The sequence below is a fragment of the Trichoplax adhaerens genome, genomic scaffold (assembly GCF_000150275.1).
Source record: "Trichoplax adhaerens TRIADscaffold_4 genomic scaffold, whole genome shotgun sequence".
In the NCBI taxonomy this organism is placed as follows: domain Eukaryota; kingdom Metazoa; phylum Placozoa; class Uniplacotomia; order Trichoplacea; family Trichoplacidae; genus Trichoplax; species Trichoplax adhaerens.
In genome coordinates this window covers 2278603-2299636 of record NW_002060946.1, presented here as the reverse complement: position 1 = coordinate 2299636, position 21034 = coordinate 2278603, and the positions used below count along the sequence as shown (strand labels likewise).

Below are 21034 nucleotides of genomic sequence, written 5' to 3'. Positions count from 1 at the left end.
TCGTTACATTACCTTATCTGAGACGTTGTAAAGTTAGAATGGGTGTGATGTAGGTATCATTCATCCGCTATAAAGTTATAGCGTTACCCGTAGGAAATATATAAATTAACTTTTAGGAGTATTCACGATATTATCAAGCTACTTCTTGACTATTATTTTACATTGATTTCAACTTGAAATATAAAACTATTTATCGCTAACGAAACATTACTGAAGCATTTACCTTGTCTTCCGGTGGATATTTTAAAGCGGTATATTTGATTAGTAACAACGGATATCGAATAAAATGTAAACATTTTATTCAAATACTGGATGTTCTCTTGTAATGACGCCTGCAGTAAAATGCAATTAATTGTTGTTCGCGATCCCTGATGATACATTATCGTCACTAAGGAGTGCTTAACTGTTTATAAATTATCATTTTTTATCCTGTTAAACCTAATTGTTACTAATAAATGTTTGACGATTTTCATATCAAAAGGATTCTTTTTTTCATAACAATGCTTTACCTACGTAATTTGACTGAATTTGACATCAATCGTTTGCAAACATACCAGTCTGAGTTAACTATTTCGGTTATGGCTTTAATCATACAAACCGAGGTTTGCAACGAGGGATTAAACCTATAAGCTAGCTGTTATGTTCACGCAATGAAATTTATCGCTGATACGATGACTAATATGTAATATTAATTATCAATATTTAGTGTAGATATAGTTCTTTACATAGTGCAATTGCTTTAAATTAGTAATTTGTACTCGAGTATGACTGCACAAAAATAGACAGTTTTTAAGGCCTGTGTAAGCTAAGATAGCAGAGAGAGAGCTACATTGATCGATGAGTTTTTGTCTAGTTTTGATCTTGTTACTTGCTGGTAATATATCTGTTTTGATTTAGCTTGTGTTCAGTTACTTGTTGGTAACTTCTGATTTTTTTCTAACTAAAGAAATTAGATATATTGACGGATCTACAAATTTGGTCATTAATAATTACTATAACTCCACAGTAGCTATTAATTAGCTCTGTCCTCTTCGACAATTACGACTCCAATTATTGGCGATCTTCTTTCGTTAGGAGACCATAGTAACGATAAGTTTCTATCAAGACTGACCATGACATCTAAACTTCACTGAAATATAGATTACTGCATAAGAATTTCCTATTACGTAATAGTTCGTATCATAATTTACTGACAAATATACTTATTATGCAAGCCTCATGCAATTTTATTCCCAGTACAGTCTATTTGAGCTAACGAACTTAAGCCGTGGCTTTAATCCTTTTATTACTTCCTGAAACCATCAATAACAACGTATCAATATATTGCGGTGCTAGAATACTACGAAAAGCGAACTATGGTACGTGTTATTAATTGTTACGGAGTAACTTTTGCGTAGTTGTCGTAATTAAATAAGTAATGACACAATACTTAGTGTTTAAGAGTAAATCTAAGTTTGGCATTTCAGTAATGTACGAATGGGCTAGGAGATTACTTATAAATGAATAGGGTAGGGCCACTAATATTATTGATGTCTTATAAAATTGTAAACATATAGCATATCATCGCAATTTAATTGAATATTATTCTTTAAAATCGAATTGGACTCAAAATGCTTTAAAATGATTTAATCTGTTACTAAAATTTCTCAGATGTATTCTACGTGCTTACTTAAAGCTTAAATAAATTTATATAAATGGTTAGGATTCAATAAATTGTAATATGCTAATTTAGTACAGCAACACATAATAACATTATTAAAATACTATCATGAACCAAAGAAAGGTTAAACTAAAATTAAGTTAGCTCCAGATTATCTTATGTGCCAATTTAATTATTAAATTCTATAGAAATGGAGAATCTATTGATTTAAGAAAACGAATAGAACATTTATGAATTAATTAGAATTCATTTTACTTGATAGCATATGCAGCGCTGGTATAACGTTGCATTATTTTGATAACTTTGATCCATTCACATAAAATTTCTTAACGGAAGTTTTATTTAAATAGAGTAGAAAAATAAATGATGATTAAATTGTTTGTCTGTGCTACTAGTACAGCCTGCATAATATACACTAAAGAAATTCCTGTTTTTACTAGATGAATAGAGTTGGCATATGATTTTAACTTTCCCTAACGGAACCAATTAATGACGCCGTTTTGATATTTCTTTGATATGATTTATTACCCATAATAATAATTCTATTAAGACTCATAAGTTTAAAGAACCCTATATCAAATACTAAAATTTATTTCATTAAATCAGAAACAAGAAACTAAATCAATCAACGTTCATTATTCTTATTTGGTAACTACAATTTTGCAATTGTTTCTAGTATAACTATTACCATGAATAGTGTATTTATAATAGCAATTTAATGAAATGCAATCATTTTAACTTGGTCATAGAAATGAGTTGTATATATGTTCTATAAATTATAATTATTGGATTAATTGATAAATTAATTGATAAATTGAAAATTTGGCAATATTGCTCTAATGGCCACGTAATACGAAGGTATAGATCTTTTATTGGTAATTTTAAACTTGTGATTTATGAATGACATCCATTCCGTAGAAGATGATCACAGGTATTGATTACCGGTCTTTATTATTTGACGCGATCACAAATTTAGGATACAATATCAACCTATGTTGCCTATTGAAAGCCCGGCAGACAGAGACGATCTCAGGCAACCTAAATATTATTTCATGGATAAACCTCAAAGCTGATAAAATGATCTAATTGTGACTAAGTCATAAAGCGTTATTTCTATTTGTTCGAATTGCGTAGGTGCTATTTAGAACTTGATAAAATGATAATAGTATAACATTTATCGGAAAGGAAGTATATTAGCCCTTATGGTTAGTCCCAGTTTTAATGAGAACTAACTGACATCATTTATTAACCATTTAGTAAAATAAATAGAAACTGAAAAATATTGATGAAATTATCAAATAAGGTAGCCAAAAGATGCTTATTTTACCCTTTTTATTAGGAGAAATCTAAATAATAGCACATTTCTGATCTAATTCCTATCATTTATTAATTAAACATTCGGTACTGTCCGTCTCGACTTGTTTAGATGTGATTAGTTTTTGATCTACGAACATATCATTGAATAAATATCCTAATAAGAGATTGTTATTGTACGTAGACTTGAATGTAATTTAGAAAAATATTTTTACAATGGAATCGAAAATAAAAAAAATATGACTAACACTCTTCTGATGCATAAAAGATAGAAACACCGATAAAATTAAATGAGCAAAAGCTACTCTTATATTTTAGAAGCTGACAGGATTAGAATTATATTGCATTCGCTTTAAAGTGACATCAAATAACACTTCTGATTAATTCATATACTTTGATTAATAAAAAGCAATGTAATCTGATAGTCTGATTGCTAGATTATGGTAAAGTTTGCTATTTTTTTCTCACGTAAATGCAAGTTGGAAGATAAAATTGAATTAACTGGAAAATTACTGAAGTTTGAAAATTTGATTTTATATCACAGTATTTTAAGATATATCCGAAAATTGATTAAAAAAGCTCATAAAGAATATTTATTATACATGAACCTGTAACGTCTTCATTGATTCAAAAAAGTGCGCCAGCAGTAATTTAATACTCATAAACTAGAAAAAAAACCGAAAATGAAATTCTATTTACGTTTTGGTATTAAAACAATATCGTAAAATACTTCCCATAAATGCATAGTTATCATATGCATCTATAAAATCTTATCTATACAAGGAAAATATATCATTTATTTTTTATTTATTTATTTGAGTGCAAGGCTACATATATCTTAGTAACTTTAAACTGTGAATAGTTCGATCCTTTCATGTTGTTGAATAATTCGAGGGTAGGGCTCTTGTACTAGTTCTGTCGTCGCATCGATATTGTTATCCATATTAGATACTAAACACTAACAAAAGAAGACTACATGATGCCGCGCACAAATAACTAAGAAGGAATTCTATTACGCTTAGTAAAGTTCGTAATATGCTTAAATACCACCTACACTATTCCTTAATTTTACGATATATTTTTCATTACTTTTCATTTTAATACAGCTAAAAATTTTCAAAACCTTGTGTTAGTTACGTGAATATCAGCAATACTTTAAATAAGAGACAAATTATCTGAAAGTAAGTAATTGGTAATTGTTACTTAACTAAACTTGCCTAATCTATACTAATTAGATTATATTAGGTTGAAGTCCTGCTGACTACTAATTGCTAGATAAGAAATTATTTGACTGTTACTATAATAAAACAGAAATTAATAATCTAGTGGTTATCTATGTGCATATATTACAGTAAGCCTACCGATTGATTAGACACTAGAAATGTAACGATATGTGAAATCTGTCGGAATACGCTATAGAGATCTTTAACAACATACTAGACTGATCATTTCATCTAGACATTATTGAAAACTATTTATGATTGTACGATGTTGATTTTCAGACAGTCGTAGGTTGCAATATTAGAGTATAAAATCATGAATTATTATAATTTATTTAAAGGCACTACAATAACCATTCATATAAGAAATCAATTACATATGGGTATGATAAAGAAGACTCATATTTCATAACACGATACTACACAAGTCTAATAAAATAATGAAATAATTTGTCTATTAATCTAGTTTTTAACTATTGAAGTTATTACTTTTATTTGCATATCAAATTTCTTTTGACAATGTAGTAGCGCAGTTTTTAAAATATACATTTAGTAATACTGTAGTACTACTTTGATGAGATAAACCATTTAATAAGGGTTATAGGTATTTTCGGAAGGAATTAAGGTATTCATGCCATAAATTAAGTCTAAGTCTGCGACAAGAGGGACATAAAGTAAAAGTCTATAGGTAATCTATGGACTTAAGCGCTCCTTTTTTAAACGTAAATCATACACCAAGCTAAGTACCGTGAAAATAGAACTTTTTTTATTAGCACAGACACATTCATAACACTAGCTTACTCGAATCGTTCCCGTTCGTTTAAAATTTATCGACATTGTAAATAATTGTGGTCTAATTATGTACAGTATTACTAAGGAAGGCATCTGGAACTGAAATGTTTCTAACTTAGCTTTTTAATCGGTAAATATTTTTAGCCTACTGCTCATAGATAATATTAATCTAATTATGAGGTTGATGAATCAAGAATCTTCAAGACTTTAGAAAATTAAGATTTATTGAACAAAACTTCGTTCATAAAGATACAACGCAATCGATCAGCTGAGGACCTCTAAGGAGAAAGAGCTATTTTACGGTACTGAACTACTCACTTATATATTTTTCCGCCTTTAACAATCTTAGCACCTTACTTGCTACTCACCTCAGTATTAGCATTTCAAATACAGGATAGTTTACACCTTTCATGTGAAGCTCTAGTGTGAATACTGTAGCACTCCTCTTTAAAAGGATACAGTTACTAAGCTAGCTATATTTAATACTTAAACCTCTAACGGAATATCTATTACACGTTGAAGACAATAACTACGGTAGACATTACTAAATATATCATCAACTTAGAATACAATATTACTCTGTGTTACACTAATCTAAGCATGTTAACCGTCTAGTTTAGCTATCGTGAACTAGAATTCGAATCATCTTGCTGCTATCTACACCCAACAACAATTAATATCAAATAAGTGACAGCCTGCTAGAAATAAGACTTACGTTAAGGCATTACTTACCTTACCTACAATATAATAATGAAATTTTACCATATTAGTTACAACTGCACTATTAAACTATTCTAACTGCATGGTAATACCGTAAAAATACATTTTTAAGAATCTAAAAGTAGTTATTTAAATCAAAACAATTGTAGTGGAAACTTGGTTCACGATATTTTCAAGTTATTTGACTCATCAGGAATGGACTGAATGTTTACAACTGATCAAATCTTATATTGTTTATACTCACCTACACGACATTGTCATCGATCAATTTCTGTTGTAAACCAGATAGAGAAATTACCGAAGTATTTACAGGTAAGGTATTCTAAAATCAATACTATAATTTCCAGCAGGAAAGCTGGGTTATAAATCTATTAATGAAAGAAATTTTAAAATTAACTTATTGCAGTGTTTGAATTGATAAAGTGCGCCCGTAATAGCAAGTTAGTTATTATTTTCTTTGTAACGTAAAGGACTGCAAAGAAATTTTGAATTCCGCTAGGTAGGAAGGACTTTAAAGTCGAAAAGGATATATTTTTTACATGTAATGAATACTACTGTAAAATTATAGCTTCAAAATTTAGTATAATGGAATACAAAAAAAATACTCTAAATTACCTTACCACAGCTGGAAACTGAGTTAAGGTTTGGAAATGATTTTGACAGAGTTCTATCTGCAAAGGAATTGATATGATATCCTTTTGTAAGAATTTATTACGGGAACTAATTCCATAATACCACAGGTCGGTGTACTATTCTGTATGCTTGCAGCCTAGTATATTACATACCATGTTGGTACAGGAAGAATTTTGCATTACAACTTTAGAATCAAATATTGAAAATCGTAATTATCAGCAATATAGAAACAGTCGGATTGAAAGTTGTATCTGGAGAGCAGTTAAAAGCTAAAGGAACAGTGGCAATCTTTAGCTTATGTTACTGACTAAAATTTCTCTAAGTACAGTAACACAATGAGAAGAGACACTTTCTCTTCTATCACTACTACCGCTGTACCGCTACCGGTAATAAAGACTAGAACCAATCTAGAGTCTTTAAAGTCACTTGGCAATCCACTATAAAGGAAGTACACTTTCTTTGGCAATCCCTAGCCAACTAAAGTAGTCAGTGCAACACACGAAGAATTTGGAGAAATCACTAAAGGCGCTTTATTCATCATTGGCGCGGTCTTAAATAGATTTTCGATATTATGATAACCCGACAGCATACAGAGTTATAATTTTAGTAAATTTACTAATAATGGATACCAACGTATCCAAAATGTATCATTTAGGATCCCTTAAAAATTAAGTCCAGCTCTGTTAATTACGATATTTCTATCGCATGAATTACTATTTCAGTTGAACATAATTTTGCATTGAATCTTTATATTTGACATATAAGCTATAATTAGTAATTTTACATAACAATCGGTACTAGCACCTACGAATAATCCAAGTACTGTAGACAGACTATTTTCAATTCTAGTACGTTCAAATTTAAGTATAATCCAAATATAATCAGAGCTTAATTTACTACAGTCTCTACTATAAATTTCCTATTAAGTCAAACATGAACTAATGTTTCTAAATATCAACAGTTGATTATCTTTCACGGTATTTTACGACTGTGGCAGTTTAATATTAGCCATATGTACTGTACGCGTATGTAATTAAATTATTAATATTCAGGTAGAGTATTTACATAAATTGATTGAAACATAAAACATGAACTGTTAATCTATAATAATTAGCTATAATAGTTATTGACAAGCCATATCATCGATTTAATGTACGCCACTTTTTTCTAAATTGGTATATTGGCTCAGATCTAATCAAACAATTTTTTATTAGAAATTTTATAGGTAAATATAATAAACTTAAAGCTAATAGATGCGATACTTATACAGTAATATATTTTAAACCTTAATATGATACGTGAATAGGTTTAATTACTGTAGTTATACAGTATATTCTAGAATATGTTGATTATTTACTTGAGGAAGTGTTTTATTTGATGAATCAAGTCTGGGTATAGACAAGGTTGTTTCCATAAACAGATTAACTTAATAACTTTTAAGAACTAAAAATAGGAGATTGCGATCCACTTTGAGCTCAGGATACTTTACTTTAGTTTGTTGTTACTAGTTAATCATTCCTCTATCATTCTGAAATCTCATAATAAAAGCCTTTTTAAATTCTGCTTTGGCTGAGATCACAGTGAAATTTTGTTAGGACTAGATTTTTGACTAGATGGAATAATTTAGATTACAGTCCAATAGTAGGAAAATTATCTGAATCATTCAATACAAACTATGCTTTCGCATTAGTATTTTCTTCCATAATATTTGAAGCTATAATCTAATACCGAAGAGTTTGTGAACATTAGCTCATATTATACGAAATATACACATGTCTTCATTTCCGTAGTAGCTAAAGTTGAACATCTGTTTATACAGTTGACGCAATTATTAGATATTTGCTATACAATACTACTAAAACTTGTATTCGTAAATCGGAAATCTTATGTTCATCGCTATCCTATCAATCATATTTAAGATATATTACGATGAGTAATGCTAAAATTATAGTTAGGTAATGAATTTTTCTAATGCTAAGGTCTGATTTGTTCACTAATGAGAAGGGAAGTATATATAAATAGCTCATAAGGCTTTACAATACGTTTTACTCCTTTACTCACTGGCAAGTCTCACGCTAAATTTATGTGGAAATACTCCTTATGAGAAAAGGCTCCACGTTTATTTAATGGGCCTATCCCAAAACAAATAATGTATCGCATTTGGAATTGGAACTAGAGCGCACTTCAATTCTAATTATTATAACGTAACATCGTCAATAGATTTGATTTCAAACAATGAATTTTTTAGAATGGTTTCGGACTAGTAGTTGACAAAGATCATCTATTACATGAAATAACGTATTGAAGTTACATAGAAGGTTGAATAATTTCACGGTTAACAGCGCTATTCCTTTTGAGGAAAATAATGAATAGGATTGTAAAAACATCTGCCGATAATTATGTTTCAATACTTATTGTTGACTTAAATTACACCTTTACCGAACTGATTTAGATTATCCTTTAAATAGCTAGTTTACTTATCATTCTATTAAAGAATGCCATAATAGAAAATGGACTAGCAATAGAAGAATCTAAATTAATGCATTTTAAAAATTCATACAAGTTATTCTTGAATAGACACATAAAGAGTTTAATAAGTCGACTTTTATTCTTTCATGTTATCATTTTTATATTAGTTATAATTTAAAATGCAACAAATAATTACTATTGATTTACTTTATCGTCAACTTTAGCAAGTATTGTAATCTTGAAGATAAATTTTTAAAAATTTGTCTTAATTTTGATAATTCAATAACATTGGTAGTAATACTTATTAGCTAAACTTCAAGTTATAATTCCTAATAACTTCCAAAAAATCTTCAATCTTTACCAATTATATATTAAAATATAAATCATCTTCTGAATTTGTTAGTTCGCATGACCAAAACTAAGATTCTAAAGCTTTGATATTAAAAAGTGGAAATAAGATATATTTGATATTATTATAAAAGCGTTTAACATAACTGAAAATAAGCTACTAGACAATTGCTTTGTTTCTTCATTAAAATCTCAATAACAGGTTCGTTATCCGATAATTCTCATTGGTCTTATGCTAGCATCGACTATTTGCATGAACTTTATACATCCTATTTTTACAATAATAAAGCTGCAAGATTTGAAGCCAATTGTATTTCGCATAAAAATATTTCCCTGATCTCTTGTTAACGTAACTATAGTCATATCAGATTAAGAAATCTACCAGAGTCTATAAAAAGCTTTGATTTAGAGTTATTAAGTTAATTTACTGCGCGCAATTTTATTATTGAGCTAGGAAAGCTGCCATTATAAGGTAATCTCTTATAGTAATTGATTATTCTACTGACTAAATTTCAAGAAATGATAGTAAACTTATCATGCTATAACACTTATTTAATGACTTTATTTTAGTAATAAGTACGAAGGAATATTTACATTACTTTAACTCTATGTTACTATTGTCCTGCACTTAGCAATAAAGGCCATCTTAAATCCAACTCATGGAGATGGTCTAGATTTTAGTTTTTTTGATCGTAAATTTTTTATACTGACTCGTAATTATAGAAGTAAAGAACAGGATAGAGTAAAAGGGTTAAATAGTGATATTCACATTTGATGACTTCAAAAATTAATTCTGAAGTAAAGTCAAAAATAGCCGTTGTCTAATTTTGATAGAGCCATTGCCCTATTGTAAGCGAAATTAAAGTGGTTAAAAATTGATCATTTAATGATTTTCTGGGAAATTAAATTTGAGTACAAATGTTCCCATATCTTAAAGAAATTACATTTGGAACAAGTAACGTAACCAATTCAATAATAATATAATCAAGCAAACAGCAGTAATATACTAGTAAAATATAGGTCAGAAGAGCCGTTATGATCGCTATTATCCTACTCTTACAATTTAGCAAGGCTGAACCTTTAGTAATTACGTTTTATTGCAGGTACTCGTATAAAATTTTATTGATCATTCTTACAGACAAATACTAATAACTTTTCTATAAGATTAGATTTATATATTGTAATTTCTTTTAGTAGAGCATAGTAGTTAAATACAGTAATAATTTTTTTAAACTAATTAAAATGTATGTATATGCGTCAGGTAATGTAGCCTTGAAAAGGTATGTCTAATAATTTCTACACGATATGCCCTAGAATGGTGTATTCCTGCTTCTGTAAATTAAGCTTACGGAAATAAATAACATAATCATCAAAAGCATATCATAGTAAAAGCATAAATCCTGATGGGTTTTCACAGTAGTTGTATCGAGCATGAAAATCACTACACTCCATAATTTAACATAAAATTCATCACAGAAAATAAATTATGCCTATTATATGTAAGTTACATTGTAGACTTCACTTATAAGTTTTTCGAAGAGAATATATGATTAACTTTACTACCGATTTTTGCATAAATACTTTGTAATACAGCGTGTTCTATAGAAGATTGAAAATTAAGCTATTGCATGTTATTAATTCAATTTCTGTTATAATTATTATCTATATACTAGGCCAATTCTAAGATGGAAATTATATTGAACAGTAAATCCAAATTTATTTTGCTACAAATATCTTTACTGCTACTAATCAAACCTATACGTAGCATTTCTCATCGAACGATAAGCAATAAGACAGAAATACATATTGCTGCTTTCCTACCATACCCAGAAACAGTTACAGGATATCTTGGCTTAGATCAAGTAGAATCAGTTAAGGAAGCGTTAGCTGATATCAACAACAAGGATTATATGCTAAAACATTATCGATTAAAAGCGATATTTTATTACACTAAGGTAGGACTAGAATAAGTTAGTATTAAATCTTTGTCTAAAAATTTTCAGATTATGCAATTATTTTTTACATTCGTCGCTGATTTATATTCAAATCTATTTCTTATAACAACATGTATAGAAAGTTTATAATTCTCTGTTATACCCCTGCAGATGATATAGACTCTATACTAGATTACAGATGACTATAAAATGTAAGATATTGAGCTACTAATAAGATTAGAGGCAAATAGAACTGTAAATCATATATTAGGATATGGTCACCTCATTGTACTTTGAATGATTGGGATGATGTCTACGAAAATACTGAAATCATTTCCATATTGGATTTATGATGGTCCACGATAGAACAGTGTTGCTACTAATTGTTTGATTATCAGTAAAATAAGGTAAAATGTTGCTATGCTGATTGTAGCTACGAAGGCTACAGGGAGTATAACAGCAAACGACATAAAATTATCTGATTTTTATTTCTAGAAGTCTTTCAGTAGTTGTACTCGTTCTGCTGGAGTAGAGCTATGTGAAGCTAATCTTTGTATTAGATCTAATAAAGTTCTAATTTTCTACCAATTTGAATTTTTGTGATAGGATTTTATCACATGGTAGAAGTTAGAATATGCGTACTGAAGCTAATAAGTAATCAATCCAATGAGTCTCAAAGTTCGTAATTTGAAAATTACAATTTTAAAAGTCATAGCATATATATATAGACAATCTTTGGTGTTATGATTAAAATTTATTCGATCTGTTTAGCTTCGCTGGATAATGTAGAATGTTTGGGGATATTTTTTATGTTTACGGTAAATTTTAAATAGTTGTTTTATCTCGTTATTCTTCGATTAATTAATAGTTGTACATCTTTATACAAAGTTCTGTAAGTTAAGCAATTAAAGATATACCAGCTTTACAAACGATTGTCGGTTTTGAAAATCTATCATAAAAGGTTAATACATTATGCTCCATCAATGACTATTAATTAGTTATAAGTATATTAGCACCGTAGTCATTTCTTGAGAGACAAGAGCAAGCTAACACTTTCTGAGTTTGAAGATGTTAATCAATTTTAGACAAGTGTATAGCTGATGATCATTAATGCTTAGATATTTTATTGGGACAAATGTCTCAAATATGCTATAAACAAGAACTTTTCAAGTTCTTATGAAATATTGCTTAACTGTGAAATCAGTTCGTGTAACAAATAACTAATGAGTACTTTCTCGATATCTAAAACTACCCACTAACTAAATGACTATCGACAACAGAATTTATGATTTATATAGAATTAGTTACAGCTTTACTTTTAGAATCATGATCATATCTTACCAATTTAAATCGCAATATCAGAGTTAAATTTATTATCATACGATTTATTCTTTACGGGTGTTCCTAGTTTAAACCTCCTATCTATTATATATTACTATTCTATCAAAGTATCATAGTATCACGGTATCATAACGATTTACTTTGCTACTACCAAGAGCAAGAACTCCTACTGTAGCAATTTTATATTTGTAATAAGTAAAAAAGAAAAAGTTATCTTAAGCTATAGATGCGAAGTAAAACTATTTTCATGGCTGCAATCCATATTTTATAACTATGACGGTCTAATATTTACTAACCTTACCTACAATACATCCATCATTTATTAATTAATTAAAAGTCATCGCATATAATCATTTATGTCTTTATAAGTGTCATTTATTTAATGAATTAGAATATGCATAACTTATCATCAATAAATACTTTTATTAATTTTACATTATGAATTATTTGGTACTTGACAATAAATTGTAGCAGTTTTACATTCTTACGTAACTATGGAAATTCTTTACACTTATTTTACACAATGATATCTTAGTATTCTAATCCTAAATATAGGGATGATTGTGCATTTTTAAACGTAGAGTTTATAAATTTTATTACAAATATCTATCATAATACATGTGGATGCTCATGCTATATCAATTCCTTGCCTTCCAATCGATCTTTTCCTATCATATCTATTAAATGGAGCCAACTTAAATCTAAGGTAGTTATACTAATTGTAGACCTTTAATGACATTAAATATCATTGTAATTGAAAAATATATTAAATTTATTACATTGTGTGCGTTATAATCTTTTCCTACTTTACTGGAAAATAAGTCTAATTGAAGACATCTTTTTTTATTATATAGCGGTAATTAGCTAGTGATTTAATTCTTAAAATATGCTCCTGTAGTCATCGATATTTCTTGACGATGTCAGAATGCATAAATCATGTAGGATAATGTCCTTTATGTGATTTATTGTTTACGTTGCACATCTATAGATTTTATTTTATCTATCTCTTAGATAATTTCTTACTGAATGACTTTATCAAAACTATTGTTACGCTCAAAGATCACATCCATCCATTATGATACTTTGCCATACACAATAACACAAATTTAATTCGCCTTTTTTAACGCATATAGTTGCATCTGCTAGATAATGTTAGATCCTAAACCTTGTATTCGTAGCCATGTTCATGGCCGTGCTGACTGCTTTGAGAATTACGTTAAGACAAAAGAGCGATAATGAATTAATTTAAGCATTGCTTCGGCAATGATTCTACTCTAAGAATCGATCATAACATGAATTGAAATATTCATAATAAATCGCTATGCCAATGCTTATAAAAGTGACAGTTATTAAACTGTGTAAATTTTCAGGGAAGCAAATCTCATTTAATTTAGAATCAAGTTGAAAGTCAATGTAATCTGAATCAAGATTAACACCTGCTTAAATGATTTTCAATGACAGATTAATTGTAGATTTATTCTGTAGTTCTTTATCAACGACCTCTATAAATTTAATTATCCAGCCCTTCTCATATCTTTCTTCCATCCTCTATACTTTAACTACATTCTCCATTCTAGGTTTGTAACTTGAAATTCTTATTTATAGTTCAAGAAGATTCGAAGATACGCTTATACTAGTACTTCAAAGAAGGCTCTAACTATTTTTAGGGTATAAATTACTAATTTAAACTAACACCTCAAACGGGCTAAGCAATAACGTAAAGTTCACTCTATTCTAAGCATCTCTTATTTGTCCAGAGAACAATAATTATGCCAACGATGTCTTAGATTTATGCTTTCTGATCATCAATTTTATCCTAGTAAAACAAACTTACTTATTTCCCTGCAAATTAAAGTGATTAAGTTGCTGATATAGCTAAACATAATGTATTTTTGTAGAATATCACGGCTCACCATTTAATTAATCACTTGTGATAGCATTCTATTTTTCGAAATCGATTTCTCTCCAGCTGTATCTTTGACAATTAGACGGTATATAGTGTTGTCAAAGGTTCTAAATGCAAATAGCGATCAAATGAACAATTTATTTGGTAATGCGTAATTAAAGTAGCGAGTATACTACTATAGATTTGTGTCCAGTTTTGCGGTGTATAAATAAACCCGCTTAACTACATAATTTTCAATCTATTTAGCTTACCCATTTCCTATTGCACGCTTCATGTTAATACTATTATAGCGATGTATACTCTAAAAATCAATTTTCAGTAACAGTTTGTGATATATACCAATCACGAAATTCCAAATTTTAGAAAAATAAGGGCTTTATTGAATCTTATACAAAGATTAACTACACACAGCTCTACTCTAGCCCAATACTACTTCTAAAGACTTCTAGAACGAACTAACAGAATAATCTAAAGTTCCATGCTTTTATACTTTCCGTAGCATTCGCAGCTACAATCCGCATGGCAACCTTTTACCTTATTTTACACACAGTTAAATTATTCTTAGTAAGACTATTCTACTGCGGACCATCATTAATCCGATATGGATACGACTGCAGTACTTACGTAGACAATATTCACACCAGCCAAAGTACAATGAATTAACCATATCCTAATATATGTGTAATGAAATGAAATGTGTAGAGAGCAAGCTACAAAACTTTAACAAACTTTGATTCTACTTTCGTTGCACTCCGGTCGACTTAACGCTAATAAAATTTGGGGAAATAACCGAACAACAATTTATTACAAAAAAAAATGGAGAGAAGTATAAACCGAACAACATTACAAATACTTAGCTTTAAGTATTATTAAAATAAATGACAGACTTAAAAACTGTCAACGACCAAACAACCTTTCAAAAAGAAGAACGTTTTAACTTACGACAATTCGACCCCGAAGGCCTTTTAAATTCAACAAGTTCTTCAAATAAAATCTTCTTCTACTCTCCCTCTAAATTTTCTAATTGCACTATCATTCATAGGCTTCGTAGAGCCGTCAGAGGTATTTAAAACTAAACATTTGCTAACCAATCGCTCTTAAGATCCGTTTTAGAAAACTACTTTGCACCATTTAAGAAAACAAAAATCATTCAAAGTTCAGACACAATTTACCCTACGATTCCCTTACAAAACACTATAAAACTAAAAAGCTAACTATAAAAATACATCAAACTTCACTTCTAACATAATTTCTATCATTAATACACTATAAAAGTCTAAAAATCAACCTTTAAACATCAAGATTTAGTCATAAAAACAACAGCCTAACTACTTAAAATCAACACAACCTCTGCCAATTTCCATCTTATATTCTATTTTCCTCACTAAATTCTCCTAATGTGACTTCAAGTCACGTCATAAAATTTCAAAGTTTCAAATTCATAGCAAAAAGTTATAAATTTCAAAAACCAACTCTTACGATATTTTTCATGAACAAAAATCCCCAAAAAATTAAAACAGAAAAATTATATCAGACATAAATTAAAACAGGAAAATTATATCGGACATAAATCCGACCGGTTCCGAAATCCGAAAAATTCGGTTTTTTATAAAGATCACAGTAATCGCTTATCAAAAAAATTTATATGACTATTACGACTATTTTTCTGATATTAGTATCGCTGAGTATTCGCGAGTATTGACAGTTGATGTTTTAGCGTCAGATTGTACGGTAACTGTACGATTATAGACTACATTACAGTACTTTACCGTCATGTTATAAATCTCCTTTTTCTAAGGATAGGGTTTTGCTACTAAGTCAAATTCCTTTACAATTTGAATAGACGATCAAACTCCCTTTCTTTAGATTAGGCAATTGCTCTCGGGCTACTTCTATAGTAATCTTTATATAATACCTTGTAAAATAATGAAGAAGAAAAGATGGCGACATGATGATTTGGTAGGGTAAAACTTAAGAACGCTATCACTTTCTAGGTATTTTTTATAGTAAAATAGTACTGGTTACATACTAAAAGCTATAAAGTACTCTATTTTTAGTCCTTTAATACATATGATTTACAGTTCTATTTTTACCTATAGCCTTATTAGTAACTCAACACCTTACTGTATATAGCCATCTGTACTCTAGCATAGAGTCTTTACCACTACAGTCTATAGTTATAGCTACCAAATATCTCTTAGGATAAATATCTACCGTACATTATACTAAACATGGCTAATAGTCTACAATCACAATACTAGTTACATTACACAGTTACATAGCATTGGAATATTTATATAGGTCAAAAGATACATAGTATAAGTAAAAAGAGATTTTAAAAAGGTCCGCTATTCTCCATTCTTAGTTTTAGTCTCGAAATTACAGTAGAAGCGACATATCTTTAGACCTAGATAGCTCAGTCCTTTCCCATGACACGGCTGATATTAAAGCTACTATACGAATAGTAACTAACTTGTTCAACACAATATACGATGTAAAGCTATCACACCACTTAGCCTTGACCTGGATCGCTTTTTATTGATCACAGTCCTTATTATATACTCTTTCAATAATTATAAACATATTTATTATGCTATTAACATATTTCAATAACAAACACGTTAATACCATTGAATTTTCAAATACGGACATTCGAGGTAATAAACAATTTCATACGTAAATCTACTTCGACTGTAAGCCCTGTCAAGCCCCTATATTCTCGATACATACTTGTAACATATTACGATATCATCATAATATCATAATAACTTAGGCTATTACTAATAATAACAATTCCTAAAGTAGTAGCTCATACTTCTAAACATTTCAAAACAAAATGTTATCATAAACTACTATTCCATATCCAAGTTATTTTGATAACTGTGACAACACTATGCCCTATTCTTTGTTTAAACCCCAAAATTGCAGCAGAAATGACATATCTTTAATTAATTAAATTGAATTAAATCTATATAACTCAGTTTTTCGATATTACACGCCTGACATTAAGGCTATTATAGCAACCATATACTGTAAAAATCAATGTTTTTGCTACATGAGCGTAACGTTGGAATATTTATATGTGTATAAAGATACTACAAGTAAAAGAGGTTTAAAAATATGTACGCTATGTCCTTTCTTAGTTCAACGCAGGAACTGCCGTCAATGATTTCATTCATATGGTGGCTGAAAAACCCATAAAATATGGCATTATTGGATTACTCGCATCTAGTGTCTCCGAAGTCGTATGCTTAACTACGAAGGACTGGAACTTGGCAACGGTAATGTATTGAAGAATCATTACGTAAATTGCCTTATATCTCTATCGAAATTTGTTTTTCTTGATTATCTACACAATCATTAAAGATAGTTTTTACTTCATTGTCGTCAGAATACATCATAGATCCATTTTTAATACCAATTGAATGTATTAAACTACTGATAATTATGATATAAATGACGAATTCAAGTCTGCATAGACGCACCATCTTACAGTAGCAATTATATAATACAGATACTAATGATTGGATAATTACTGTTTAAGTCAATTATGAACTAAAAATAACCATACAAATTGTAAATTATTTGTATCATTTCTTTTATTGCTGTATGTTCGATATTATAACAGAATTCTTCTTGATATGATTTAGAGTGAATGACTACTGGAATTTTCTTATTCTTCTCAGATATCTTCCAGTTCAGTTTCTGTTACTATGAATAATCGAGACAAATTTCCCTATTTTTATCGTACTACATTATCGGATGCGTCTTACATCGAAGCTCAAATTACTTTCGTAAAGCATTTCAACTGGAGTAACATCGCCGTTGTTTACGATATTTCTTCAACTTATTCGCCGGTAATTGTACTATAATGAGTAAAATTTGGTATCTATTAGGATGGCTAGGTCGTAGTAACGTGCGCAAATTTCTCTTTCTATAACAATGATTTTACAATACACTACTGAAATTTTAGAAGAATAACTAATTTTATATCAATCAATATGTCTTACGTCAAACGTTACAAGTTTTGAAGGAAAATTTTTTTATGTTCTACGTCGAAATTTCATGTTATAGACAGCAAGTCTGTTAATTAATCGATTACGAGAAAGCAATGTAACAGTAGGATCTTCACTGGGAGTGCTCCAAATATATGATCATGCGATAGAAAATATTAAGGTAGATCATATCAGACATCGATTTTGCGTCATATTACAGCTTTAACTAAAAATAGTAAGAATTGTTTATCTTTTGATAGGGTAAGATTTCGCTACCACAGCGAAGATGTATTTATCAAGTTTTAAGTTTACCACTAAAATACTATTTTTGTTTAGCACTTAGTAAAGTATATTGGAATTATTCTGCTCACTGTATACTACTGATATGGAGCAGTCTAGATTAAATAAATAATTCTAATCCACACTTTTACGAATTTTTTATGCGGATCAAACAATAAAGTCTAAGCAGATTAGAGTTATAATAACTGTTATGGAACTATCTGGCTTAAAAAAGTTTCTATGCAAGGTGAGGAAAATTTAAATGTTAATTGTGAAGATTTCAGTAGATTATTAAACTATGAAAAATTTTTAGGCTTATTATAGTAAAATCTATGGAAAGAAATATATTTGGATATTTCCTGGCTATTACCCAGAAAGATGGTATCATATTGCTGATGAAGATGTTGCAAGTGTTAATTGTACTACGGAACAACTTTTCGAGGTCGTTAAATATTCTTTTGCAATTTATCGATCTTTTAATCGGAATGAAAATGTAACGAAAACAATATCTGGCAAGGTAAGAATACTATGTTGAAATCCGATATTTAAAATTTATTTATTATAAGAATCAGTGGCAAAACCCAGCATTACTGGAGATGTTCGTAATTCGTTTCACGCACGTCAATTACCTATTCAAACTTTCTTTATTTTAACTGATCAACAAATTTAGCCATCATTTTGACAGTAAAGAGCCATATTTCCTAAATTTCTTATATATTTCGATTGATGATGAGATTGTTTTTTGTTTCAATCTGATTTATTTCATTTTTACTGCATGACCTAAAATAAATCGACATATTTTTTTGCTCTCACTCTATCTATGGAGTGCTTGCGGATTCTTAATAAGTCATTTATGTACATGCACGAAAAATCGGTAAAATTTTTTACACAAATATTTATTAATGGAGCTTTGCAAAATTTTGTATCAGTGCATATATATATGTATATATATACGATTCAATATTATCTGTTAGCGATCTAAAATTTATTGATCAGCTTTACGTGGTTAAACTACTCCTCATACAAGATAACTGTCGGGAAATAATGACAGTGTTAAAATCTTGAATATTTATAATAGTATCATTTGTATTTTCACTAATAGTAATTGATACCGATTTCTAGACGACATGGGAAACTTACCAGCATTTTCACTCCATTCCTCGGATAACTCAGATCCATGACCACTTAAAAGCTTACACATATGATGCTATGTGGACATTAGCGTTAGCCCTTAACGCTACAGATACTCAATTAAGGGAAAATAATCGATCACTATTAGAATTTACCTACAGAAGCTCACATATCATGAGAATCATTAATAAAAAAATTAAGGAATCATCATTTCAAGGTCTGACGGTTAGTAAATGTAGCTATCGTATATCCAACGAATAAGTATAACTAATGACCAACTTTTTAGTGAAGATAAATCAAATTGGACGTTATCTTTATGTTTAAGAATAATTATTTTCATACGAGTAGGGTCATGTTTCTTACAAAAAAAGGGAACGAGTTGAAAAAGTTCACATACTACAACTGCAAGGTATAATTGTTCCATTAAGCTAATTTAAACTTTATCAAACGTTATGTTAATTTGTAGAATGGTAATTTCATGATTAAAAGAACAGCTATTAAGCCTTGGTTTATTGTACCCTTAGTAGGCTTATTCACAACAAAGCAACTTATCATATCCATAGTATACTGTTGCATTCATATCATTAGTCATTTTCTGTTTTGGAGTCCCTTCAATTTACTGTACGACTATTACAAACAGCTTTGCAAGAAGATAACGTAATGTACGATCATAAGCCGTTTCCCTGAACCACATATCAGGGAGCAATATCTACTCTTTCAGGAACATTTTCCTGCACGAGTAGACTACAAAAAGACTTAGACGCTCGTATCTTACGTTAAACACTAATCTTAAGAACTCTCTTTGTTATACGATATTTTCGCATTTATATATTCTTCTACAATAGCAAAGACATCCTAGTTAGTAATATTAACATTGAAGCCTGCTAATGAATTGAAAGCTAATTTTATCTACTGCTACCTAATGAAGACAGCAGTATTTACGAACATAGACATCGAATAACTAATATAAATTGTCAGATTACAATATGTCCTATCACGGAACTTTTCTACGATAATCAACAATCTACCATAAGTGAGTTGCAATCGCAGTGATTTAAATTATAAAAAGACTAGTACAAAATTCACGTCGCTTTCCTGACGGATTACGATAATGTACTTATTTGTTAATAATTAACAGATAGTATTACCATCCGACATTATTTATATCCCGGTAATAGCCAGGCACTACTATATTCACAGCTATGCTTGTAGAATACTACATTTCAATAATGACTTGGCGGATGAAATGCTATATTAAGATTAGTTAATGGTCCATAGCACATTATGATAAC

At 29.5% G+C, this 21034-nt stretch overlaps 1 protein-coding gene across 1 annotated transcript; it reads left to right on the top strand.

Moving 5' to 3' along the window:
- Positions 1–17392: 17392 nt before the first annotated feature.
- Positions 17393–20174, top strand: TRIADDRAFT_55387 (uncharacterized protein; the record flags this gene model as incomplete). Its single annotated transcript, XM_002111866.1, has 8 exons — positions 17393–17447; positions 17491–17618; positions 18024–18194; positions 18412–18513; positions 18593–18679; positions 18925–19128; positions 19785–19967; positions 20091–20174. 8 exons carry the CDS (start codon positions 17393–17395, stop codon positions 20172–20174), a joined length of 1014 nt encoding a protein of 337 aa, XP_002111902.1.
- Positions 20175–21034: the final 860 nt, after the last annotated feature.